At 38.9% G+C, this 27,632-nt stretch overlaps 1 protein-coding gene across 1 annotated transcript in view; it reads right to left on the bottom strand.

The window, feature by feature from the left end:
- Positions 1-27,632, bottom strand: part of Crybg3 (crystallin beta-gamma domain containing 3) — a 118,795-nt gene that overhangs the window by 4,189 nt on the left and 86,974 nt on the right. Inside the window, exons 18-19 of the mRNA XM_020177638.2 lie at positions 7,474-7,613; positions 4,549-4,672 (exon numbers count right to left, since the gene is read on the bottom strand). Of these exons, the coding sequence (XP_020033227.2) occupies positions 4,549-4,672; positions 7,474-7,613 (264 nt within the window). The remainder of the gene's footprint in view (positions 1-4,548; positions 4,673-7,473; positions 7,614-27,632) is intronic.

Below are 27,632 nucleotides of genomic sequence, written 5' to 3'. Positions count from 1 at the left end.
GTAATCAGACATACTGTCTTGAGCTATGATTAAATGGCAAAATGACTGCATGGAAGGTCCTGAAAGGCCCAGACAGCTAAGGGACATAGTAGTTGTGGTAATCTGTTTATCTAGGACCTTACTCTTTCTTCAAAAGAAGGGAATATATATATAAAAATATATAAATGTAATACTTATAAATAAATGTATATATATTTAATTACAACTTACAGATTAAAATATCAGGTAACAAAGGACTTCACTCCTTTGTCTTTACTATACACAGCATGTTTTAAAATAAAATATTAAATCTAAGGCTTGGCACTAAGGACAACTGCTAATATTTATCAAGCCCTTAGTATATGTCAAGCAGTGCTCTAAATGATTTCTGTGTCATAGTACTATTTATTATTTATTAGAATAAACAGAACCCTTGTGGAAAGTACAATTAGGGTCCTAGTTTTACAAGTAAATCTAACACAGATCTGGAGCCAGATCTCTGCACCAAAATCTTTCTTCTTAAACAAGGTGCTCTAAGACCTATGTGGAAATGCACTAGCTATTCTTAAGACAGAGAATAAGAGATTAGTACAAAGGGTGTCAATGCAATGAAAGAGCAGAGCACATGATAGAAGTGCAACAGCATCCATTCTTCCAGCCATGGTTCAGGCCTCTATCCCTAGATTAACAAAACACTGGACACTAGCATTCCCTCCTTTGGTTGAGTATTGGCATCCCAATTAGAACTTTGGCTAAATAATAACAAATAGTCTGCTACTTAATAAGAGCACTTTCACTGAAAAACTTAACTGCTGGCTAGGTACATACAACAATGCAACATGGTATGGTAAGACCACCAGTGAATGTTGTATTTTGAAACCTATAATAACATCAAGAAGAAGCCCGTTGAATTGTTTCGCAATCCTAAAGAAATTAACATTCAAGTTAACAAACAGAAGGGTGAAATTAAAGCAAGCAAACAAGACCTCTCTGGCAAAATGTTGTAAATGTGAACCATTACTTCTGCATTCATAATGCAGCGGTGATGCACTTAAATATCTATAATTCAAACTAGTCTCCCAATGCAACTGTTACCAGTTCTTGAAGATTGAGAATGTCTTTATTACAGTTCCATTCCTTGTACTTGTACAAAAACAGGTATGACCTTCACAGATGACAGAATTCCAGTTACTTTAGGACTAAACATAAGTTTTAATCAATTAAATCAAGCAAGATACTAACTACCCTTATTACATGTTTATAGTCTGACTCCTCTGTAATTATACTTAAAAACACTAATATGCATTATAAGTACCTTAGTGACTTCCTAATTCCCAACCTCAAAGAGGCTCACATTTTAATTATTCCTGAGTTCCTAAACAGGAATATGAACTAAAGCAGTACAATACCTTTATTAAAAACTAAATATAGCCCACAAACTACTATTTTAGAAACTCAGAATTCCTTTGTTGGGTTTCAAGGCTGTGGCCTAAATAAACAATAGAAAAATAAATAGGGAAATTAAAATTAAATGTTTAATCAGGATAGGAATCAGGTAGCCCCGAAAGCACAATGCATGATAATAGCATTCTTATTGTCTTTTACTACAAAATTAAAGGATACTGTTACTCTTTACTTAGGGACTCTCAACAGTGGGGAGGGATCTTCTTCTCCAGCAGGGACCCATCAGTCAAAAATCAGGAATATAACTGGTTGCAGTGGCTCATGCCTGTAATCATAGCTAATTGGGAATATCACGGTTGAGGCCAACCCAGGCAGAAAGTTTACGAGACTCCATCTCAATCAATAAAACCTGTGCACAGTGGCATGCATCTGTCATCTCTGCTATGCAGGAAGCATAAATAGGATCATTGTCCAGGTTAGTTCAGTCATAAATGTGAGACCCTATTCAAAAAACACCTAAAGCAAAAAGGGCTGGGGGAGTGTGGTTCAAGTGTAAGAGTGAAGAGCATGGTCCTGAGTTCAAACCCCAGTACCACAAAACTGGGAATGTAGCTCAGTGGAAGAGCAGTTGCCTAGCATGCAAGAGGCCATGGTTTTGATCTCTTGCATCACCCAAAAAAAGTTAAATTTTGCTAAGAGTCACATGATTTTGTAGTTAGTAAAAGCTAAACTGAATCCCTACATCAACTTTGCTTTTTCCTATGGCTTTCCAGTGGGATTACCCATCATACCCATCATACCCATCATCCCATGGACTGGGAGTGAGGAATAAACAAAATGCACAGGTAATGTGATCCTGTGCCACATACTCTGCCAGGAAAGCCACTAATGCTTTGGTATTCTCAGAGCATCCCTGGCTCTCTTTGGACATTATGAACAATGTCCCTTAATTCAAAGTAAATGCATTATCTGCCATCGTAATATGGACCAGATGTTATATCAGACCCTTTACGTACATTGTTATTAAATTCTCACAATGATGAGATGTAAGCAGTGTAACCATGGTTCGAGCAATGAGGAGCCTGAGGTGCCAAGAAACAAAGGGATTCATCAAAGTCTCACTGACTACAAACAGCAGAGCTAGGATCCAAATAAAAAGAACACAAAAGTGGTGGGAATGAGTGTGGTGTATGCACGTGTGTACACGTACATGTTCATGTGAAGGGACAACAAGGGCAGATCAAATTAGGATAATGTTTTGTTTAACAATGTGTACAGTGGACACATCAGAGCTTCAGAGCTGTATCCACCATGCTACATTCAGCTCACTGCCTAAAACGTATGGTGGTACTCTGTAAATGTAGACCTGATTTTAGGGAAAAGTACACTGTGTTCTTTAAGAACAGATTTTAGAACAAAATAGAATTGGGTCCAAATCTTGGTTCTAACACTTGGATTGCTTTTGTCAATGTGCTTTACTTCTGAGTTTTATTTTTCCAACTAGAAAATGAGCATAATTCCTACTTCAAAGGACTGTTGTCAGAATTGAAGTGTTATCTAAAGAAATTAGAGAGAGGTACAGATGGCATATCCACCCACCATCACCATTCAGCCTCACTTGGGTTCTCCACCTTCCAGAAAACCTCCCCACAAAGCCTACACACGATACTTCCCTTCTCTAAGCCTGTGGCTTTTTTATGATTGTATGTCATTTTGTATTTTATACGTTACTGGTTTGAGTTGGACATGTTTTACCCATGTCCAACTCTACCATGCTTTACTTAAGGCAAAATTCATGTGTATCCTCATGTGTATTTCATTATGCATTATATGATACTAAGCATTCATTCATTCATTTACACCTTTGTTTCTTCAATGAACAAATAGTCCCTGAGCTCCTATAAGGTGACAGACATTGTGATGGGCTCTCCCAACAGAGCAATAAGCAAAATAGGCATAGCTACTTCTCGATGAAGTTTCCACCAACAAGAGCCCAATTTCACTGTACTCATACTGCAAAAAAAGAACCAGGTGTGTTAGAATGTCATTTAGATTGAGAAAGCTTTTGGAAAGGCACCTGTGAGGATCTGACACATTAAACTCATACTGATTAAGAACTACTCAGGCAGACTGAGGGTATGCTCAAGTGGTAGAGTGCTTGTTTAGCAAGGTTGAGGTCCTGTGTTCAATCCCCAGTACCACCAAAACATTTTTTTTAAAAAGAAAAAGGGTTACTTAATATACTATGCCGGGCATGGTGGTTCACCCCTGTAATACCAGGAAGCAGAGATGAGGATTGCAGTTCGAGGCCAGTCTAAGCTAAAAATCAGTGAGACCCCCATCTCAAAAAACAAACCAAGCATGATGGTACACAGCTGCAATCCCAGCTCTGTGGGAGGCATTGATAGGATGATTGTGCTCCAAGATGGGGCCAGCCAAAAAGTGCACAACCCTATCTGAAAAGTAAGTAAAGCAAAAAGGGTTGGAGGGTCTCAAGTTGTAGAGCACCTGCCTAGCAAGGCCAAGGATCTGAGTTCAAACCCCAGTACTAGCAAACAAGAAAGAAAGTGAACTGGGGTAGAGGGCACAGCCTAGTTAGCAGCCTGAATAGGAAAACACTCCACACTTTGGTGCTTGTGACAGCCATGTAAGGAGGAACTCAGAGAGGGGTGAGGCTGGTGAAGCAATGGGGATTCAGATCACGCAGGCCATGCTAAAGAGCACAGATTGTATCCTAGGTGCAGTGGGAAGCTATGGATCAGAAGACTGACAAGCAGTAGGTGTGCCATAAATACTATTGGAACTAAATTGCCAGGATCCAACCTGAGTATTATGTAAATGGAGAAAAAAAAATCCAGAAACTAAGTAAAACTAGCTTAGTTCATTCTGGTTTTCACTGTTTGCCACACAGCAGACAATATCTTATTTTTCCATGAAAAAAGAACAAGTTCAATAAAACTTTGGACTCAAAGCTAAAACCTAATGACCTTAGATTACAATTTTATGAATTGTCTGAAAGTACAAGATTCCAGCATACTAATCCAGTTCCCCCTGCTACATAAAAGGCAAACTAAAGTAAGTGGTATTTTGGATGCTGTGGCTTATTACATTTCTGCTAGAAAATCAAGCTGTTTGGATCTCATCTTAAGGTTCTTTGTTCCTTACCTGCTTCATAGGACGGAGGGAACCAATTGTTTTCCATCCACTAAATGCTGTCCAATTTGGGATCTCATTAGGCTCGAGTAGGATTTGTCTTCCTAAGAAATTGGATCCTTCATAAGCTATCCATCTACAAGAAAGTAATAAAGAAAAAAGTAGGGCACTATAGAACAAAAAAGTAATCTCATCAAAAATATCTGCTATTGTACTATAGGGTTTTTCTTTACTTACAACTTCTAGGTTTGTAGGTATTTTTAAATAGAATCACATATTTTTCCCTAACAGGAAAAAAAAAAAAAAACAGCTAGGAGAAAGCCCATTGGACTAGAGTCAGAAAATCTGAATTCTAATCAGGATGTCGGGCTCCTTCAAGATGAATGCAAGGCTGTGTCCGTCTCTGAAATTCTATATTCCTTTGATAACACTAAGACTTTTTCCATAGCATTTTAACATTCAAAGGGAGACCATAATCCCACTATAACTCTGTAGGGCAATGTTCCTTAGGGACATGTGCCTTGGTTAGTTCAGGAAAAGACATCAACTTGTATATAAAGTTATGGAAAGAAGGTAGGAACTAAGGAAAGCTTGATGTATGCAAACTATTGAAAGGAAAAAATCCATCCCGACCCTCACAAATGAGATCAGATCAGAAGTAGTCAAATTATGGACAGATGAACAAGATGGATGACCCTCCCTTCTTGCCTACATAAATCTGAACCATCAGACCAGTGCAAGGGTAAATCATCATGACAGCAGAGAAGCTTAGCCATCTTTTCAGTTTCAGATTTTTTTCTCTTTTTTTGGTCAGTATTGGGGTTTGAACTTAGGGTCTCACACTTGCTAAGCAGATACTCTACCACTTGAGCCATGCTACTAGCCCTTCACAGATTCTTTAAATGAACCACAAGTTTCAGTTATAAAATCTAGGCAAGATTTTAAGTAAATGCACTTTTACTTAAGTAAAAGATCTTAATGAATTCCACAGGTCGAAAAGCTGTGTGGGATGATGCACTAATGCATGGCCCTCATTACCATCACAGATCAAAGACATGACATAACATGGGGATTTAAAAAAATACAACTTGTCACTGAAGGTAGGTGGCTCCCAATTAAATGGTATCCTGCAAGCCACTTGTAGCCTAGGAAAATCTTTAAATAGCCCTTGCTTTTTAATCTCTGTAGCACTATTCTCTGGAGTAGTAGGTAGCAAATAAGCCAAAGACAATAAAAATGTTAAGATAAAATAGCATGTGTTTTCCAGAAAAAGAGTAAAAATAAGATGAGAAGGTTTCAGTCAAGCATCAGTCTAACTCAGGAATGTAAAAAAAAAACGTGCAAAATTGTGCAAGTCCTGTATCACAGGGATGTAAAATTCAGCTCAAATGGACTTAATTGGCAAATAATATTCTGGAATCATATGCTTGGACAGAGATATCAATTTATATTAACAAACACCAAACCATGTGAAATCCTTTGTAGAAGAAAATCTAAGCTATTATACATGAGAATAATATATAAGCCATTTATTGTAATAGTTGACTTAATTTTTAATTTATCCTTCTGGCTTTCTTGATTATCCCCAGATATTTAAACAAACAGAGTTGATTAGCACACACTTTCAAAGCCATGAGAAGTAAAAACAGTCATTTTTAAATTAACCATCAAGAGCTGTGTGTGTGTGTCTCTTGGGTGACTTTTGGTATAAAACTCTAACAATGCAGGAGTTGGCTTGTAAAGTTTTCAGAAAAGGCACCAAGAAGCAGGTTTTTCCAGGAAGCAAACACAGCTTCAACTTCAAGGCTACCAATGTGCAGGCCTCTCAACATTTTTTGTTATAAATAAATATTCAAGTACATAGCTAATTTCTGTATTAATAATTTTTAATTTCCTTTCCTAAAAGTAGCTTCCGAAATTGTGAAAATATAGTCCCCACACAACCTGGGTCCATTCTGACTCATAACCTAAATGAACAAAAACACTGACAGGCAAGGCTATGTCAGCCAGTATGTTCTGCATGAAAATGAATACCCTGTAGACAACTGCTCTGGAATAAACAAGAGATCAAATCAAAATACAACAAAACAGTCTTAGTCTTGCAGTCACTTGCTTTATACAGGCAATGGTATTCACAGTCAAAACTGATGACTTATGAAAATTTATCCTGAAGAAGAATTAACTTAGAAGGTAACACACATGCACAGGAAATCAATGCGTGTCAATTCCCTGTACAGCTATCCTTATCTCAACTAGCAAAAACCCTTGGTCCTTCCTATTATTGCTTATACACTCTCTTCAACAAAATTAGAGATAAGGGCAAAATAGTTTCTGCCGGGTAGCGAGGGGATGGGGGGAAGAGGGAGGGGGTGGGGGGGTAAGGGAAAGGGTGGGGGAAGGGGGGAGAAATGACCCAAACATTGTATGCACATATGAATAAAAAAAAAAAAACCTCCATTTTTTTCTGGTATAGTAAAAGGGTTAATTTTTATGTACTTTTGAGGGATTTGGGGCAATACTTGGATTAGAACTCGGGGTCTCACACTTGCTAGTGTATTTTTAAAATAGTTACGTTTAAAAGTCACAGAAGACATTTTTAGTAAATGTTGGAAATTTAATTTAAAAAAAAATAGAAAATGTATCCTGAAAGGAAAGTGGGCTCCACTAGGGAAGGTCATCTGGTTGAACTACTCTATGACACATGCTCTGATGGGGTGGCAGCCCAAAGGGTCTATCCAAGACCACTGCACAATATGACCTACTACACATGGCTTAGTCTTCTCTTATTTAAACACAAGCTTCTATCACTACATCAAGAGATAAAAGGAGTAAGAACACTATAATAACAAAACAAGAGCAGTGAGGAAATAAAAAGCATTCATGCATTTTCTCCTAATATAGTGATCAAACCAGATCAAGCCCTTCTCTTATACTTACAGTCCACTTCTTACCCACACAGACTGAGTATAGAAGTGCAGGTCTTTGTTCAAAACAGAATTCACAGCCTCTTCAAGATGTAACTCTCTTCCCTCACAATGTTCCAGAGCAAAAAGGCTTATGGAGGGTTCTTCAAAAACCTAATAGTCCAAAAAAGAGAATGCATTACCATAGGGGTGGCTATTCCTCAGCAACATCCCAGTCTGAATGCAGGTTTACTGTTCTACTCTCTACAGACATAGTCAAAACTGCACTGGAGACATCAGATTGTGTTAATCTTTATTGACTATTTTGTAAATTAAAACTAAAGCTATAGAGAAGGCATCTTTACTTCTAAATAAATGTAAGACTTAATAACAAGACATACCTGGCTCCATAATGAACAGTAAATTCTTATGATACTGTAATGTGAACAGCATACTGGTGCTGCCAATACTTACAGTTGACAACAAAATAAATGTGGAATGAATGGCACCCTCATTTCTGAGGATATCACAGGAGCAATGCTAGGAATGCAAGACTTCATGACCCTAGCCTTTTATATACATTTCTAGGAGGCAGATAAGAGGCATTTTGTTGTATTGTTTTGGTTTTATTTGAGACAGGGTCTCATTATGTAGTACAAGATGGCCTAGAACTTGTTATCACCTGCCTCAAAATCCTGAGTGCTCAGACTACACACTACCAGAGACCCAGCTTAAATTATCAGCTATGTGTCAGACATGAAGTTTTGTTTTGTTGATATTCTCTGGATCAAACTCAGGACCTTGTGTATGCTAGGAAAGTACTTTACCTTTGAGCAATATCCCCAAGCCTAAAAGGTATTCTTAATTTAAAAAATAGCTAGAATGCATAGGGACAGGGGTGATACCTGCATTAAGATTATTACTGAAACTCATTCTGTCAGAAAAGAATAGAATCAATACTGCTTTTAAAATTCAATAGTATATGCAAGACACCATATTAAGAGACTTGAGAAATGAGAAATCAAAACAAGATACCATCCTTATATTTAGGACATTACTAAACTAGTAGAGAAGTTAGGAAAACTGCATAAATATTGTGATGCAATCCAGCCAAGAAAAAAACACCCTGTTAGAGTACTCAATAGAAAGCTATTCTATTTTTATCAGAGGCAAGTAGGACTCAAGGAAGCTGTATGAATGTGGTGGTGGGTGAGTTATCTCAAAGTATTAAACAGATTTGGAAAGCAAGAGAAAGAGAAGAATAAAGGACAGGCACTCTGTGCAAAGTAAGGGAGACAGAAATGCATGGGATATGTTAGGGGAGTGACCAGTAGAACCATTTATCTAGAACACTGAATCCAACAGGTAAAACACTGTCAAGTCCTTTCACTGGTTGTTACTGTGTATAGAGCTGTCTGCTTCCTCCCTATCATAGCAGGGCAAAGACAGATTTATTGCCATGAGAGAGTCCTCAAAGGCTTTTGAAGTATCTGTATGGGTCTGAACTATCTGTAACCTAGAATATAAGAAGCAGCACACTAGAAGCAGGGACTGTGAATGGTCAAATAACAGTGAATAAACCATCAAAAAAACTGGCACTCACAAGTCACTTGCAGATAACCGGAACTGGAGCAAATGACTTGTGCAAGAGTCATTCCTTGCTGCAGTGTTAGAAAACAAAGGACTGGGAATGGTTAAAATGTCCATCAAGAGTGGACTAGTTAGGGCTGGGATGTAGCTCGGTGGTACAGCGCTTGCCTAGCATGAGTGAGGCCCTGGGTTCGATCCCAGCACCAAAAAAAAAAAAAAGGAAAGACAAAGAGTGGACTAGTTAAATAAATTATGGCAATTATTCACAGAGGAATCCTGTATAGCTGTAAAAGTGTGAAGGAACTTCTTATGGCGTGATTGCCAAGATAAGTTCTTCAGAACTAAATAGATAGTAAGGGATAAGGTAAAATAGTCTATTTCATATGCTACCATTTTGTAGGAAAGGAAAATGCATGCACATACACATAACTATGTATTTGCATATACATTAATTCTGTCTAGAAGAAAATAAATATAAAATCAGTATACATTACTACTTGTTGGTTGATAGCATCTGAGAAGACAAAGGATATGAAAGGAACGAGTGAGAGCAAAGGTTTTCACTGAATTTTTTTTGGTACTTTTTGATTTTTAAACCATAGGAATAGATTATTTATCCAAAAATTTAAATAACTAATCATTATGCATATATCTTCATTATGTGTGTGGGTTTGTGGGTTTTTCTTAAAATGGTCTTCAAAAAATTTATCTGGCAACAATATAAGAATAGAGAGATGGGAAGAAACAGCACCAGTATACGGGTCAAATATTTGAAGGCAAAGAAAAAAAGAGAATCAGACCTGAAATGGGGAACAGGTAAAAGTTAGGAACAAGGGATGGCCAGAAAAACCATCACCGTATAAAGTGGATACGCTAAGGCAAACAAACAGAACACACAAGACAAACAACACACGAGGGAAAAAAAAGTGGCTAAAAGCATGGTGGTATTTTTTTTTTTTATTTATAAGGAAATCAGAAGGAAAATCATGCCCAGGAGCTAAGAACTTATCATTAGAACTGATGTTCTCATGGTGAGATACAGGCAGGATACGCTTAAAAGAGATGTCCAACATACGTTTGACCTTTTGATGTGGAGTTCAGGATAAGTTTGGAAACTTCAGAAGCTGAGAGGACAAAGGAGAAACCTTTCCATTACAATAGCAAAGGCGAAAGAAAACTAAGAGCTGCCCCAGATTATCCAATCCTTGGGCAATGCTGAGGGAGCCCATGACTAAGATAAGATAGGTTGTTTAGGTTCAGCAGTCAGAGAGCAGATGGAAATCTTTACAGGAACTGTGTCACTGGTGTGTCAGAAATGAGGAATAAATCTGGGCTGTAAGGGCCAAGGAATAAGCAGTGAGAAACTGCAGACAGGGCGTACTCATTATTTTTTAGAAATATTTGGTGAAGAGAAAGGAAAAGGGGACCTTTGGACATGCTTATGGGCACAGCAGAAGATTACAATGCATTGATGGAAAATGAGTAACAGAAGTTAAGAAGGAGGGTTTCAGAACCACCAGAAGTCCAATGTACTGCTTCCCTTCAGTTTAGAACCTCTAGATGAGATTAGTATGTGAGGAAAAGGATCACACTGGAAAGAATGAACTATACTTCTCTTTGGAAATAAAAGATGGGCAAAAGATGTTGAGAAACGTCCCTTTAAAGTAAGGAAATGAGTGATTTTTCTCTTCACATTATGTGGTGGAGGTTGCCTGCTGTCCCTCTTAAGCACTGTCCACTACAACTTTTTGAAGCAATAGAAATGGTGTGTATCTGCACTCTTCAATATGGGAGTCACTGGCAGTATGTAGCCAATGAGCACTTGAAATGTGGCTTATGTGAACAACAAACTGACTTAATTTAATTTAAACTGAAATATCCATATATGACTACTGGTATTGTATTGGATAGTACAGACACAAGAATTAGGGGCCACTGGAAAAGAGGGTAGCAATCACTGGGTGCAGTAAGTAAGACAATAAGCTAAGAGTAACGAGGCTCAGGAGCACTGGTTTTCCCACAATAAACACTGCTGACAGGGTCAGAAATTCATTACTAGCCACTGAGTTGTTAATTTGGCAACTCTCTTGCCCTGTGTAAAAGGAAAATAAGAAGAGTTGCTCTAGTTCATAAAAGTGACTGAAGATGTAGGCTCCTGATTTCATTGTTGGATTTTTTTCAACTTTACTCTCAAGCTTTTTAAAAAGGATTTCAGCTTGCCTTTACAGACACATCTACTTCTTGAGTTATTGCTCAGTGAGGCAGGGCACACAGGCAAGGATCTTGGACAGAGGTCAACAATCAACAAAACTCTTTCCAGTGAATAGTGTTCATTACTGTGTGACAGACACCCACATTAAATGCAATGGTCACATGGTGTTACTATTTTATATCTCAGAGGGGAAAAACTAAAGCCTATTATGAGGATGTAAGTTAAATAATATGTATTATTCTAAGCCAAATAGAACCTGCGCACATTTGTCCTCTTCCTTTTTCAGAATGCCTACAAAGACATCTTTCAAAGGTAGCCACTGTCACTCAAATCTCTATCAAATTCACTCCCTTGACCTGGCAATACTACATGTAGAAATTTACTTTAATGAAGGATTAAAAGTTTGACAGAGGGGATCACAAAAATTATTTAAATCTCTATTTTAAAAATGATGCAGAAAAATTGAGAAAAACGTAGAAAATTACTGAGATATTTTAAGTGTTTATATAAATCAGTAAGGGTACTTTAATAAAGCCATTAAATAAATTGGCAAATGACATAAGCCAGCCAAAAAAGACAAATGACTAGTAGGCCAACATGGAGAAATATCATACCTCTCTATTAACAGAAGAATATCATCATGTAGTCCCATCTACCAAGTGTTTCATTTGAGAACATCAAATATTTCTAAACCTAAAAGTTTCCTCTCTAGGGGTCTAACATATACATTTAACTTGATGTTTCTCACTTTTAGATGGCTTCAATTTCAATGTTTCAATTCATAAATACACCCCAATTTATAAGTACACTTGATTTATACATGTACTTAAAGTTTAGAAAGATTAGGAAGACCAACACAGTGCTAATCTGGGCAGGTGGGTGAGGGGATGATTAACAGCTAAGTACTCAGCACAGGGTGCTAAAGAACTATTTTTAAATTGTATTTTTCTGATACATGCCCCAAGTATGAAAGTAAAAAGACATATAAACTATTAATAAGTATCCGAAACTGAAGATAATAGAGTAATCTGAACATTCTAAGAATAATAGATGCCACCAGAATTTGGTTACAGTTTGAGTTCTGTAAATGTCAGGGTCTCAGACCACATTAAAAAAGAAGACAACCAACCATTCAGGGCTAAAGGCTTTTCTTTATCACAAATAACAGGACATTCCTGCCAGGTCAAGTCTAAGCCATGCAAAGAGGATAGTTTCCTAAAGGATGTGGTTATGAAAGAAAAAGTATATTGTAATAAATTAAATAAATGGAATTTTAAATTGAAAAATAAAACTCTTGCCCTCATCTCATCAACTGAAATATTTAGAGTGACAATAATAGTAATTATGAATATATTGTGCTGGGCATCACTGATTTAAATAATGGAGACGATTTTTGATCAAATAGCTTTAAAACTAAAAATTTTCCTAATTCATTTGCCAACAAAACCTGACCTGAATAAATGGAAGGCTATTTATAATATTTATCCAATATTTATCCTATTACTACAGAAATAGGATGTGTTTATTATGGGGTGGTTCCTGGAGCCTTGATGACGGGTGTTTTCTTATATGCCATACATGAACCATATTACTTGAAAATTTGAAGCATTCCAAATCCCAAAATACATTTAGACTAGGGATTGTGCAACTGGATTATTCATTTAATCCTTATGATTTCCTCTGATTATGGGTATTATATGTAGGTACTTTGTAGATGGAGAATCAGGCTAGGGTCACACAATAGGTCGAAGAGCTAGCATGTGAGGCTAGGCACTGTGGCCACAGAGGCTGGTATCTTAACACCTATGCTATTATTCTAAATATTTTAGGTACCACTGATTTTATAATGAAGAATATTTGTAATAGATAGGTGAAATATTATGGTGAGTACTTCACTTGTTTGTGCTCAGCTCTTACTCTTATCTACTCCACCTTAACAAATATATCTATCAAGTGAATTTGGAGTGCTGAGACCCTAATTTAACAAGACTTTCTAGAAGAACTACATTTGTATCAGTATATATTCAATAAAATTGGATAAGAAATTAAATATGAGTAATAATTTTTAAGAAACTGTTTTTAAGAAAACCAAGACTTGAACTTTGGTATTGTATACTTCTTAGAGTTGGTTTCAAATCACTGTTTGTATTCAACAGTGTTGACAGTACCTCAGCATTATATTAATTGGTTAGGTGGTAAATATACATTTTTATTAGAAAACATCAGACACTGAGAAAAACCATATGTGTACAGCCCAACAATGTCACTTCTTCCCAATCTTTGCCAAATGAACAAAGGCAAAAAAGTGCAAATAGACTGAATTAAAGGTAATTAACCATAACATACACCTTAAATCCTATTCAATTTTAATACCAAACTGCTGGCAAAAGTTATTTGAATTGATGATAATCTAATAGAAAGCTCAAAATTCTCTAGTAAGATTTATATCTGAAATCTTCCAGGTTTGCCATATTTAAAACAAAATTATATAAATACCTTCAGCCTATCAAAAATTCCTAGTGTTTCTCCCAAAAATATGGACTACAGTCTATGAGCTGTTATAATACCATTAAGTACTTGTCAAATGCTAAAATGCTTCAATGCACTAGGCTCATTTTATTAGATGAGAAAGTCCGGGTTTAGAGTGAGCAAAATACATGCCCAGGGTCACTCATGTAATAACTATTAGTGGAGAAGGGACTTGAAAGTGTCTGTTGGTCATCAAGCCAAACTCTTCACTACAACCCATAATCCTTTTAACTCAGTAGAGATCTACTTTTCTTACTGGATTTTTTTTCTTTTGAAGATAATACACTTCAAAAAATATGAATAATATATGATCATGTGCCCAGTATCCAGAAACCTTTCATTGTAATTTTACTACATTTGTGTATTTTTATTTTTAATTGATAATAATGTATACATATTTGTAGAGTACAGTATGATAATTAGATGCATGTATATAATGTGAATGATCAAATCAGGATTATTGCTATTTCCATTCCCTTAAACATTTTCTACTTCTTTGTATTAGGAACCATTAACCTTCTCTTATTTAGTTCTTTATAAATATATAATAAATTCTTCTAAACAATATAAAAATATACACAAAATTTGTGACAAATTTTTAAATAACAAAACATATCAAGTAAAGCCAAATTCAAATAACCCTCTCCAGAGAAATGCGAGTTTTTCCAGCTCACAGTTTATACTTGTATTGATGGTCATGCAATCTTTGTTTTTAAAATATACAGAACTGTATGTTAACATAACAAACTTTAACAACCTGCTTTCCTGGTCTATTGGGTTTGAAATTTGATTGTTTGTGCATACAGCTCTCCATTCACAGATCACCTGCTGCTGCTTGTTTCACCCATCGATGCTGCAATAGACACCCTCATTTTCATGCAATTCTAACTGATGCTTCTTCTACTGGCTGTATATGAACAATCACATTTCCCTACAACTAAACCAAAACTTGGTACCATTATATTTTCAAATGATTGCATCTAAGATAAGGTAATGTTATCTCTTTTATGTTTTATCTTGTATGCCTTTGATCACCAGTGAGGTTTAATATCCTTTGTATGTCCTAAGCCATTTTCCTCTCTTCTATAAACTGCCTATATATATATATATATATATATATATATATATATATATATATCCTTTATCATTTTTTTTGTGGTACTGGAGTTTGAACTCAGGGCCTCACAACTGCTAGGCAGGCATTCTACCATTTGAGCCACTCTGTTGACCCTTTTTTGTACTGGGTATTTTTAAGATAACATCTCTCAAACTATTTGCCTTGGCTGGCTTCAAACCATGATTCTCCTGATTCTGCCTCCTGAGTAGCTAGGATTATAGGCATGAGCCACTGTCTCCTGGCTTCCTCTGTCAATTTTTGAAGTAGGTTCTCTCAGTTGGTTTGAAAGGGGTCTTTTCCTATTCTGTATATGAAACTTTTGTAGATTATATAGGCTGTAAATATATTCTCCCAATCTATGGTTTGCTGTGGCAGGCTGAATAACTAATGTCTGCCTCTCAAAAAAAAAAAAAAAGAAAATCCATATCCTAATTCTGGGAATTTACAAATATGGTAGTTATTTAACAGTAGGAGGACCTTTTCAGATGTGATTAAGAATTAATAATCTCAGCCAGGCACTGCTGGCACATGCCTATTACCCTAAACTATGTGGAAGGCTGAGATCTGAGAATCAGTGTTTCCAGGCCAGCCTGGGCAAAAAAAGTTTTCAAGACCACCTATCAATGGAAAAATGCTGGCTGTGACAGTGTGTACCTAACATCCCAGCAAAAGCGGGAAGCTCAAAATAGATGTTTAGTGGTCCAGGCTGGCCTGGGCAAAAAGCAAAACCCTATCTCCAAAATAACCAGAGCATGAAGCCCTGAGTTCAAAGCCCAATACTGAAAAAAAAAAAAAAAAAAAGAAAGAGAAAAAAATTAAGGTTCTTGAGATGGGGATTTTAGTCTGGATTATTTAAGTGTAATACAGCTATAAGGGACAGGAGGGTAATAGGTAGGGGTTAGGAGCAGAGTTTGGAATGATGCACTCTGAATTTGCAGGAATGCCCTGGATCAAGAAAAGCTGGCTTCTAGAGCCTGGAAAAGGATAGAAAATGGATTATCCCCTAGAGGGTGCCAGAAATAATTCACTTCTGTCAACACCTTAATTTTACTCCAGAAAATACCTTCTTCAGATGTTTGACCTCTATAATTATAAGACAGTAAATTTCAGTTGTTTCATGCTACTAAGTTTGCACTAATTTGTTACTGTAGTACTGCAGTCTTCACCAAAATTCATTTTGAAATTTAATCAATTCCTTATTGTTAGTAATGAAGAAGGTAGGAACTCAACCAGACCATGGCGAATGGAAGTGGAATCTTTGGGAGGTGGTTAAGATGAAATGGGACCATAAGGGTGGGGCCCTAATCCAATGAAACTGGAGCTTCATAACAGGTGGAGAGACCTGAGCTAGGAAGCTCAATTCCTCACACCATGTTATGCTCTGCACTGACTGTGGATTCTGCAGCAAGAAGGACTTCAGCAGATGTGGCTGCACCTTGAACTTCCCAGCCTTTAAAACCATAAGCCAAATCAATCTTTTCTTCTTTATAAATTACTAAGTTCGTGGTATCTAACTACAGCAATGGAGAACAGATAAAGACAAGCATCAAGAGGAAACTAAGAAGCTTGCTTTTATGTTTTCATTAGTGACTTGTGCTTTTTATGCTGAAATACATCTTACTCCAATATCATTAAGACAGTTTCCTATATTTTCCACTAAGTTGTGAAGTTTGCCTTTTACATTTAGCATGCATTTGAAGTAAGGTTCTAACTATCATTTTGCATGTAAGAGCAATTGTCTTAACGACATTTACAAGTGATCCTGTTTTTCTTAATAATTCTGCTGGATATTCTGGACTCATTCCTTTTCCAAATTAATTTTAGGTTAAATTTATCAGGTTTTATTCTCACCATTCCCAAAAGAGACAAAGAACTATAAACATTTTACCTGAAAATGTATCAGTCTGGAGAAGATATCTTTATAATACTGAGTCTTTTCATCTATAAAAGATTATCTTTTTCCATCTTACATAATTTTCCTCAAAAAGGACCAACTGTCCTGTTTTAAGATTTATTCCTAAATACCCTATATTTCAATTGCTATTTATTCCTAACTTTAAATTTACATTAATCCTAATAATCTATCTATAGATGGTTTTGAGAGTTTTCTTTCTTTATTTATACTTTCTTTTCTTGCCAGTGCTGAGGATTAAATTAAGGGCCTTGCACATGCTAGGCAAGCACTAAAAATCTTCATTAAACTGACTAGGATTCCACAGTATTGTTGAATAGAAGTAATGATGGCAGAGATCTTTGCATTTGCCTGAATTTGAAGGGAACTGTTTCAAAAGTCTCACTAGGCAGCATGATGTTTACTATAGGTTGCTGTTAGTATTCATTTTCAAAATATATACAATAGTTAATGGTATCAAATATATGTGTTAAGCTAAAAAGCTTAATAATAAATTCTTCTACATTTTTAAGCTCATCACTTTCTTACATTTATAGTCTTCCTGTTATTAAATTTACATAGGTTCAGCCAAAATGTTTAATAATGACCAAATGCTGCTACATTTTTTAATTTATCACTTTCCTTCATTCTGCTGGATTTATAGTCTCTATTTACAGCTACGCTTCTCATTTAATACCCTTTCACAGAACAAATCACTGTTTCGTTAATGCTGATTCTACCTCTTTTTTTTTTTTTTGCAGTACTGGGGCTTAAACTCAGGGCGTCCACATTAAGCCACTCTACTCGCACTTTTTGTGTTAGGTATTTTTGAGGCAGGGTCTTTTGAACTATTTGCCAGGACTGGCTTTGAACTGCAATCCTCCTGATTTCTGCCTACTGAGTAGCTAGGATTACAGACGTGAGCTACTGGTGCCCAGCTTGATTCTACCTCTTAAGAGGTAAAGTTGTCAGCAGTCACAATTTCTATTGGCTGTTGTTATAATGTTTCTTTGGCTTTGCCTGATAGCTACCAGAGTAGGATTACTTCAAACTTCCATGCCAAGGCACTATAGAGACAGTGAACATACTACTGTTCCCATGGAAACACAATAAAAGCAGGTTACCCACACACTTCTAGGTTGACACTTACATGCTAATTCGAAACTCACCCCCCCTCCTTAGATCATAAAAAGTTGCTCAGGTATCCTGTGCTCATTTACATATACCTATTATTCTTTTCCCATTCAGTAAGACTTTACAGCATTTTGTCAATAGCTAGCAGCTATAAATCACTTTTAAAAAAATTAGTTCCCAAACCATCCTTCAATTTCCAAAGCCACTATTAGAATATTATAAATTGGGGCTGATGGAGTGGCTCAAGTGGTAGAGCACCTACCTAGAATATTATAAATTGCAACAATACAAACCCATAACAAATACAAAGTACAACTCCTCTTATGGAATGAACTAAAGTAGAAGAATGAACTTCATGTAAGTACTGCCTGTATGTCTTTAGATATGAGTGAATTAATTTATTTAGTCTACTTATTACATAACAGATTCTTGATTACATTAAGGCCATGTGCTAAACAGAGAGGGTGAAAGGATTCAAAGCTATAATAAATACAGACCTTACCCTTAATGACTTTACAGGTTCATGAGTTGTGAAAAAAGGTAGAGAGTGGAAACTAAATGGTGATGCAGAGAGAAAGACTATTTGAGGTAGAAAAAAAAATCACCAGAAGGCATGAGGATCATTGTTAGGTTCCTAGAATTGAAGTGTTTTAATTTAGATATTAAAGGATTTAGATAAGCAACACAAAATGGAAAAAGTTGAAGGAAGGTAATGGCAGGGGTAGCTTTATGAACAGGATACATGAAGAAAATTGAGCAATAATAATAGAAAAGCATGTTGAAATTGACCTCAGAGCCTAGCCATTATCAAACAGTTACATGCCCCAAACTAAAGAACAGAAGAAGAAAGAGCACAAAGGAAGAAAATTTATTAGGTGATTGTCATGATAGTTTGGAAAACACAGAATGAGACTCTAAATTTGGTTCTGCTAGTAGAATTTGGTTCTGTAAGTAGAAAGGAGATGAAAGGAAAATTTTAAGACATAGAACTGAAATAGCCAATACTTAGCTACTGATTAGATACTAGAAATCACAAAGTAAGGAGAATCAAGATGAATATTGGTTGTATGATTAGATGATGAATGAAGGTAATGACATTTCACCAGAAACAGGGAATAAAAGAAGAATAAATCCAAGAGGGAAAATGGGATGCTGGAGAACCTGCTAAGGAAGTCCCACATGGAAGCTGGGAATGGTCCTACTGCTTACTCTTTAGATTTTAGAATCATCTACATTGACAGAGGTGAGAGCTGAAGTTAATGACAGTAGAAAATTTTTCAGGCATTAAGAGAAAAATGCCAACAACAGATTTCTGGGAAAAAGCTACACTTTGAGGCACCAGGAGGAAGAGAACATTTGGACTTGATAGCACGAATTATTCAATTCTCCTTTGTCTAATTTGTATTCAGTGCTTAGCACAAAATTGGGTACATGGTATGTGATCAATATTTAGGTTAAATAAATATAAAAGGTGTATTCAGCAATCTTACCATTGTGCAGAGTTTGTAAATATTTTTATGAAGAATTTCTTATTTTTCTTTGGTCAAAGAGAAACAAAACTTTTAAACTGTCTTTTACAAAATTACTAACCAGCTCTGGTTTTTATTCATGAAACTTACACTCATGGTGTAATCATTGTCAAGCACAGTTACCAAATCAAGGTTGCTAAAACCCTTAAAGAGAAACAAATCAATAGAAACCCACTCCAAGGTGCTTTGAATGGCAGAATGGGTCTAGCAGTAACAGCACCTGCCTATTAAGTGTGAGGTCGAGTTCAAACCCTATCGCTGCCAAAATAAAATGAAGTGTTCATTGTAGAAAAAAAGAAATTGATACTCAAGAGCATAATTTTTCCATAAATACAATTTTACCTTGCAAAGTTCCTGATGAAAACTCTGGGCCTTAGTTTACCTTCCCAACGCTTGTCCAGTTGCTTTGGTAATATTTTTCTCAAAAACTTATATGTGACTATCAAATTTCCCAATGATGAAATTAACTGATGATTTTAGAATTCTAAACAGATTCTCAAAAGGAACTGGGCACCATATTTTGAGGTAGGCTTTTCTACTTGTCTACTATACACTTCATTTGTCAGCTACCAAACCACCTCTAGGCTTTCACTAAAAATTATTAACAATCTTTTTCTTTTTTAAAGGAAGTTAGCTCTGTTACAATGGCAGACAGGAGAACAATACATAAGATTATTAAAATTTCTTCATCTTTCATTTCCTAATATCTGATAACAGAGAACATCTCTCTGCATTTTTATGTCTGTGGCAGACTGAATATATTTACTCTGTCAACTTCATCCCTGCCCAAGGAGGATGAGGAGAATAGTACCCTATCCCACTGATGTCAGGCTTGGTCTGGCAACTTTCTTTTAGCAATACGATGTGAATGGACACAATGATGCCTTATCTGAGCAGAAAGCTTCTAATGTGACTTTAAAGTAGGGTCTCTCTCTCTCTCTTTTCCACTGTCATGAAGGCAGGCAGGTCCCCAGTTAGAGGTGCTCCCATTGGTCAAGTTCCAAAATGAAATTTACTAAAAGCAACTTACGGCCTGAAGTAAAGATCAAACAATTGCCCTACTTTACTAAGACAAAGTATGAGACCATAAACATGTGCTGGTATAAACTACTGAGATTCTGTAGGTTGTTGTGAAAGCCAATACACAATTTTATTCCTTTAGACCATGTGAAGCCTTAGGCTAGATTGATTCTTTTTAATGTAGAGTTAGAAATATGATGGAATGCTTACTTGCAACAGAACTAGAAGTTGTCAAAGAGCTGAAAATACCTGTTCTAACAGTTTTTTACACAGAAGTTAATTGTGGCCTTGATAAAGTAAAGAGATTTGCCCATGTCGCACTAGTGAGAAGTAAAACAATAAACTGTGCTCCCAACTCCTGTGCACTCTAAAGTTATTGCAACACAACAAATTATGCATTCAGGGGACCTCTAGACTGCAACATCCATTTACATCAATGAAAATTAGCCTGGAGCAGTACACTGCCGTTTGCAAAACATACTGTTTATGTATGAAGATGCAATCTTAAGATTTTTGATATTACTACTGAGCAATTATTATTGATCTTAGAACATTAAGCACAAAGTTACAGAATGTGTAAGAATGCCAACTGGAAGCAATACCCTCAGAATATGTAGTTTTAACTACCAAAAGCAAAATCACCGGATTAGCTTGTGCATACTTAGTTCAACTGGACAAACATTTCTGGAATGAATCCAGAATCACATTGGGTTGTGGCATTGGCAGTGGTATTGACAAATCTTTAGGGAAAAGGCATATCAATCCCTAAAGTAAGAACACAGTGTGTGAGGGAGTGGGGAAGGGAGTGCAGAACAACAGAAGATGCAGGAGAAATCAGAGAAGCAGAAGAGATAGTGTCCAGCACTGTCAAGAGAAAACAAACAGTGCTGAATGACGTATATGACTGAGACCTGAAGAGCGGGAAACAAGTGTTTTGTGAGACTGTTAATCTAGGTAACCCAAATCTCATTCTCAACAAATAACCTTCTGCTGACTAATTCAGTTTCCTATCTTCTTCCCGATGGGCAGAAAAAAAGCCCAGGATAAGCTTCTCAAGCATTCCACTTATTAGAATTTACTTAGTACAAATTACTAAATTAGCTTTTTGGTGTTCACATCAATCCTCCTTTGCCTAATCAACTTTTCAGGGCCTCCAACAGTGAAGCACAGCTGACTTCACAGAGGTAATGTTACCTGTTGGAGTCTTGCGGCAGAAAGGCAGGGAGAGGGAAGGGAGATAATGAGAGACAATGAGGGAGATAATGAGAGATGAGTGCAAAAGTTAAAAAAAAACCAAACAGATTTGAGGAATGTCAAGTAGCACCTGGGACGATATAGAGAAGGATTACCTCGCCCCAGAAATTAAAATAGCCAATGAAATAATATGTGACCATGTATGGGACAAGCTGTACCCCCCATTTCTGTAACCTGCTCTAAATGGTATATAAGGAAAGCCCCTCTTTGTTCTTGGGGTTCAGCCTTTGGACTCGTCCACTGAGTCACTGACAGCTTGCTAAATAAACTTGCTTCCTGAAAGCTTTGGTGCCCCATCTCTCTGTCTAAGTCATCCTACATTTCTGAGGGCTTGTCAGGGATTCGGAGGGTGGTGCTTTCACCTCCTGGTGGCCAGCTCAATGTCCCCAGCCTGCTGGGAGGGCCAGCCCGGCCAGCCACCACTAGAAGTGCTGATCCAGGGGGAGGGAGCCTCTCTTCTGACAAACTGAGGCAAGTTTTGGTTGCACAAAGGAACCCAGAAAGGCTCGGGAACCAACTTGGGAGCCCTCTGGTCAGACTGGTAAGAACATGGGTTTGAATTCAGACCTGACTCAGGAGGCAGAAGGGGAGTATGATCAACTCCCAGCAAGACACCTTAGTAACTGCCTTTTGGGTGAAACCATGTCTCTCAGGTTCAGGGAGTGGGGTGGATGTACTGTGCTGTGTGAGAGTGTATAAAATTGTGAGCCTGAGACAGAGCCCAGCTGCAAAGCAAATGCAGAATCCTGATCTGCAGGTCCATGGGAAACTCATGATCAAGGGTGAGCCCTGACAAGGTCTCCAGTCTGGGACTTATACAGACTCACTATGGCCAAGAGATGCCTAAATCCCCATGGGGGAGCAGCCAGGGAAGGATGAAGCAAGCGGTGTTATTTGTTTTCCCGTGTCTCCATTTCTGTCTCTGTATTGATGTCTGGTAACACAAGAAATGGGAGGAGGACAGCGTAAGTACACTCTCCTAGAATACATGCTTAAGAACTTTAAGAAGGAATTTAATAGAGATTATGGAGTCAAGTTGGCTCGTGACAAGCTTAAGACCTTCTGGGAAATAGACTGGCCTGCTTTTGGTGTGGAATGACCCTCAGAAAAGGTTATTAGATAAGGTCATAGTTAAAAGAGTTTTTGAAGTGGTTGTAGGGGAGCCTGGACACCCAGATGGTTCCTTATATTGACTGCTGGCAGGATGCAGTCCTGAGTCAGCCCACGTGGCTAAAGCCCTACCTAGAAAAAGCATGTAGGGTTACGGTAGCCAGGGCGGCAGCAGCTTCTAAGCACAGGAAAAAATTTAAAAGCCAGAGAAACCCATATTAGAAGGGTACCCGGAGGGGATCCCATCCCCTTACTGTACCCCCTCCTTCATGGAGAAGCCTCAGGCTCTGATTGATCTAATGCAGTCCATCATCCAAACTCATAAGCCCATCTGAGCAGACTGCTGACAGCTTCTTCTGACTCCATTTAATACAGAGGAGCAATGCTATATAAACTTGGAGGCTCTAAAGTGGCTGGAGGATCACGCTCCTATGCATATCTAAATGCTCAAGCCTATGCTCAGGGCCAGTTCCCTGAGGACCACCCTACTGGGGCCCTACTGATGAAGCTTGAATAGTGTCAGGAGGCGTAAATAATGGAGGGAAAGGGCCATGAACACGAGGAAGACAACAGAAGTCCTCCAAGGCCAGACGAGAGCCCCAGCCAGTTCTGTAAGTGGCTATATGAGGCCTTCTGCCTGCACCCCCTTTCAACCCAGAGGTGGCCGAAAACCAGTGGATGATTCATGGAGAATTTGTCAGCCAGGCACAGGGGGACATAAGGCATTTGCTGGTATGAATTCCAGTCAGCTTCTGGAAGTAGTCACAAAAGTCTTAAGTTAATTAAGACTGGGAGACCAATAGAAAGACAAAAAGGAAGGTGGGCCTCCTTGCTGCAGCACTAGCCAAACAATTGGGCAGGGCTCAGCGTGCAGGCCATGGCAGAGGAAGAGGCAATCCCATGGATGGCGGTCAGCACTCCTGCAACAGCCTCACCCTAGAAAGGAACTAAAGCAGGACAAGTGTGCCTACTGTTGTCAGGAAGGACACTGGAAAAATGAATGTCCCCAGTGGCCCAGGGACCCCCAGAAGGTCCTCTAGACCAGAGGCAGAGGCCAAGTTGTTGAAGGAAAGTATTGGCCTGCCTAGAACAGAAGTGGCCCCTGGGAGGAAGACATCTTCAGGCTGGCCACTTTTGAGGATTATGAGGAGGACTAGGGAGGACCAGGCTCCATTTTTCTGGGCCCCCAGGAGCTTATGGTCCAAATGAAGATGGGGGCCATCATGTTGACCTACTGATGGACACTGGCTCAACCCATTCAGTTGTAACCCAACCCATGGGCCCTCTCTCACAGAGACATGCAACCATTGTTGGGGCCACAAGAGATCAGACTCACTGCCCCTTCCTTGTATCCAGAAGATGCAATCTTAAAAAGCATGAAGTAAGTCATCAGTTCCTCTACATTGCTGATTTCCCTGTGGCCTTGATGGGCAGAGACTTATTGTGCAAACTAAGGCACAGATAACTTTTGACTCTAATGACATGGCAATCTTAAAGCTGAGAGGGCCTGAGGTCAAGATTCTAACTCTCACATTTGCACAGGAGGAGGGATGGCAACTCTGTGCCTCTAAGAAGAAAGATGCCTAAGCTTCCCTTTAAGATTCCAGGAGTATGGGCTGAGGACAACCTGCCCACACCCCTCAGACTAGCTCAGAACATACCTCTGGTGGTGGTAGACTAAAGCCAGGAGATACTCCGTTAGCCAGAGGCAATACTACATCTTCCTCACAAGGCTCAAATTGGGATCCAAAAGCATTCTGACACACTTACCAACTGTCACTTTACACCCGGTGGTCTGGTCCCAAACCCGTACACACTTTGGGACTTATCCCAGCTGAGAGAAAGTTTTTTACCTGCCTGGACCTTGAGGATGCATTTTTCTGCATCTGCCTGGCTCCACAGAGCCAACTCATCTTTTTGTTCCAATGGGAAAGTTCTAGTACTGGAGAAAAGGGACAATTGACTTAGACTCAGTTGCCGCAAGGCTTCAAAAACTCTCCCACTATCTTTGGGACTGCCCTGGAGTCCTACCTAAAGACTTTCTTGGACAACCAGCATGGATGCACACTCCTCCAGTATGTAGATAGCCTTCTGTTGGCTGGACCAACTCAGGAGGATTGTGTGGAAAGAATTCGCCTCCTTCTCTCCCTTTTGTGAAAGGCAGGATATAAGGTTTCCTGAAAGAAAGCCCAGATTTGCCAAGATACTGTCAAATACCTCAGATTTCACCTGTCACAAGGACAACACAGACTGGGCCCTGAGAGGAAACTGGCCATCTGCTACATTCCAGCCCTCAAGACTCATCGACAGATTAGAGAATTTTTAGGGGCTGCATGTTTCTGCCAGATCTAAATCCCTAATTACTCTCTCTTGGTGAAATCTCTTTATGAAGCCACAAAGTGGGGAGAACTGGAGCCCATAATATGGGGAAAGGAGCAAAAAAAGGCCTTAAAAGAAATTAAGAGGGCACTCACAAATGCCCCAACTCTGGGCCTGCCAGATGTGATGAAGCCCTTCTTCCTATATGTACATGAGAGACTGGGGACAGCTGTAGGAGTCTTGATCCAGCTGCTAGGTTCCTGGCACTGCCTGGTGGCCTATTTATCAAAGCAACTTGATGCAGTTTCCTGAGGCTGGATGCTCTGCCTGTGCACCCTGGCAGCCACTGTCATCTTGGTGGCTGAAGCAGACAAACTTACTTTGGGACAAGAACTCACAGTCCAAGTTTCCCACTCTTTTTTAAAGTACAGACAAGAAATTCTGTAATTTGCTAGAAGCTGTATGGGCCCCTAAACAAGTAGTGGTCATGCACTGCTGAGGGCACCAGAAGAGGGAGACAACAGCTGTTCGAGGAAACCGAAAAACTAATAGGGAAGCCAAATGAGCACCTCTCACAGGAGGATAAACTTCAACTTCACTGACAGCTGCCTTGTTCCCATGCCCTTTATCTGAATGGGACCCACAGTACACACCACAAGAACAGGCTTGGTTTAAGACTGAGGAGGGAAATTTTCTATGGGGTGGATGGTGGAGGTTTGCCGATGGCTGTATTGCAATTCCAGAGTTGCTAGCTCCCACATTTGTCAAACAGTTCCATGAAGGAACTCACTCTAGATGAACAGGTCTTGAGACCACCTTGGCCCAGCATTTTATGTCCCCGAGCTCTCTGGCATATGTGAGAGGTACAGTTTGTATGCCAAAAACAATCTCTGACAAGGGCCAAGAGCGCCACCCTAGGTGCAAAGTGTTGGAGGAACTCCTTTTGAAAACCTGAGTGTGGACTTTACTGAGATGCCACGGGCCAGACGATATATATATTTGCTGGTGTTTGTCTGCACCTTCACATGATGGGTGGAAGCCTTCCCTACTCAGACTGAAAAAGCCTGGAAAGTGGCCAGGTGCCTGTTAAAGGAAATCATCCCTTGGTTCAGAACACCTGTGTCTATTGGATCAGACAATGGGCCAGCCTTCGTGGTTGAGGTGGCAGTTGGTGGCTAAAGGCTTAGGAATAACTTGGAAGCTGCACAAGGCCTACTGCCCCTAGAGTTCAGGGAGTAGACTGTATAAACAGGACTCTAAAATTGCAATTGGAATTGATCTACAATGGGATCAGTTACTGCCCATAGCCTTGCTCAGGATTAGGTCTAGCCCCACCAAACAGATGGGTCTCTCCCCTTTTGGAATTTTTTTGGTGCCCACCCTCTTTAGTCAAGGGCTTGCAAGAGGACCTTAAAAAATGGGTGACCTCATCCTGAGAAAACAGATGCAGGCCCTTGGGTTGACTCCTCCACAAATCTGGGTAAGAGAGAGAATCCCCATTAGCCTGACAACTCCCACACACCCTTATAAACCAGGGGATCTGTTTGGGTAAAAGAATGTAATGTTCAACCACTAAATTTCCACAGGAGGGGCCCTTTTGTTGTTGTTTTATCCACCCCCACTTCAGTTAAGTTAGCAGACATCATTCTCTGGATCCAACACAGCTAAGTAGCTCACTGTTCTCCAGTGGGTGTGCCAGTCACTGCAGGAAAGCAACAACAAGACTTCGGCCCTGCTGTAGTCACTCCAGAAGCTGAGTAGTCTACGAAAGGCAGGAGCTTGAGGAATAGCCCATCTCACCTTTGGATATGATGAGTCCCTTCCATATTTTCTTCTTGGGTCAGCTCTCTACCTGGGGACCACCAGGCCTTGGACTGTGACTCGTGTGCACGTTACATGAGCAGGAAGTGTTGTTACCAAAACTCTGGTTTTCCATACTTATTATTCTTATGCAGAACAATGACCCGTTCAGGGGCTGGTTCTCAACCTTAGGTTGGTTCAAGACCTTAATAGGGGAAACGTTCTTTGTCTTATGAGCATACTTGATATTACGGTGCCTAATCCCACGAGTACTGTGGTCTTTTAGGACCGTTATGGAAAATGAACCCCTAGATCAAGATAATGCTCTCTGACCCAGAAGTGGGTCCAAGCATCAAAGGGGGGGAATGTGACAGGAATGCAGAGATGGGGAAGAGAAATAATGAGAGACAATGAGGGAGATAATGAGTGCAACATTGAAAAAAAACTGGATTTGAGGAATGTCAAGTAGCACCTGGAGTGAGAACAGAGATGGATCACCTTGCCCCAGAGGTTAAAATAGCCAATGAAATAATATATGACCATGTATGCGACAAGCTGTGCCCTCCATTTCTATAACCTGCTCTAAGTGGTATATAAGGAAAGCCCCCTTTGATCTTGGGGCTCAGCCTTTGGACTGGAGTCCCCTGAGTTGTTGCCAGCTTGCTTAATAAACTTGCTTCCCAAAAGC

This window comes from Castor canadensis, chromosome 5 (assembly GCF_047511655.1).
Source record: "Castor canadensis chromosome 5, mCasCan1.hap1v2, whole genome shotgun sequence".
In the NCBI taxonomy this organism is placed as follows: Eukaryota; Metazoa; Chordata; class Mammalia; order Rodentia; family Castoridae; genus Castor; species Castor canadensis.
The sequence above is the reverse complement of the archived record's forward strand: the minus strand, read 5'-3'. Positions and strand labels throughout refer to the sequence as shown.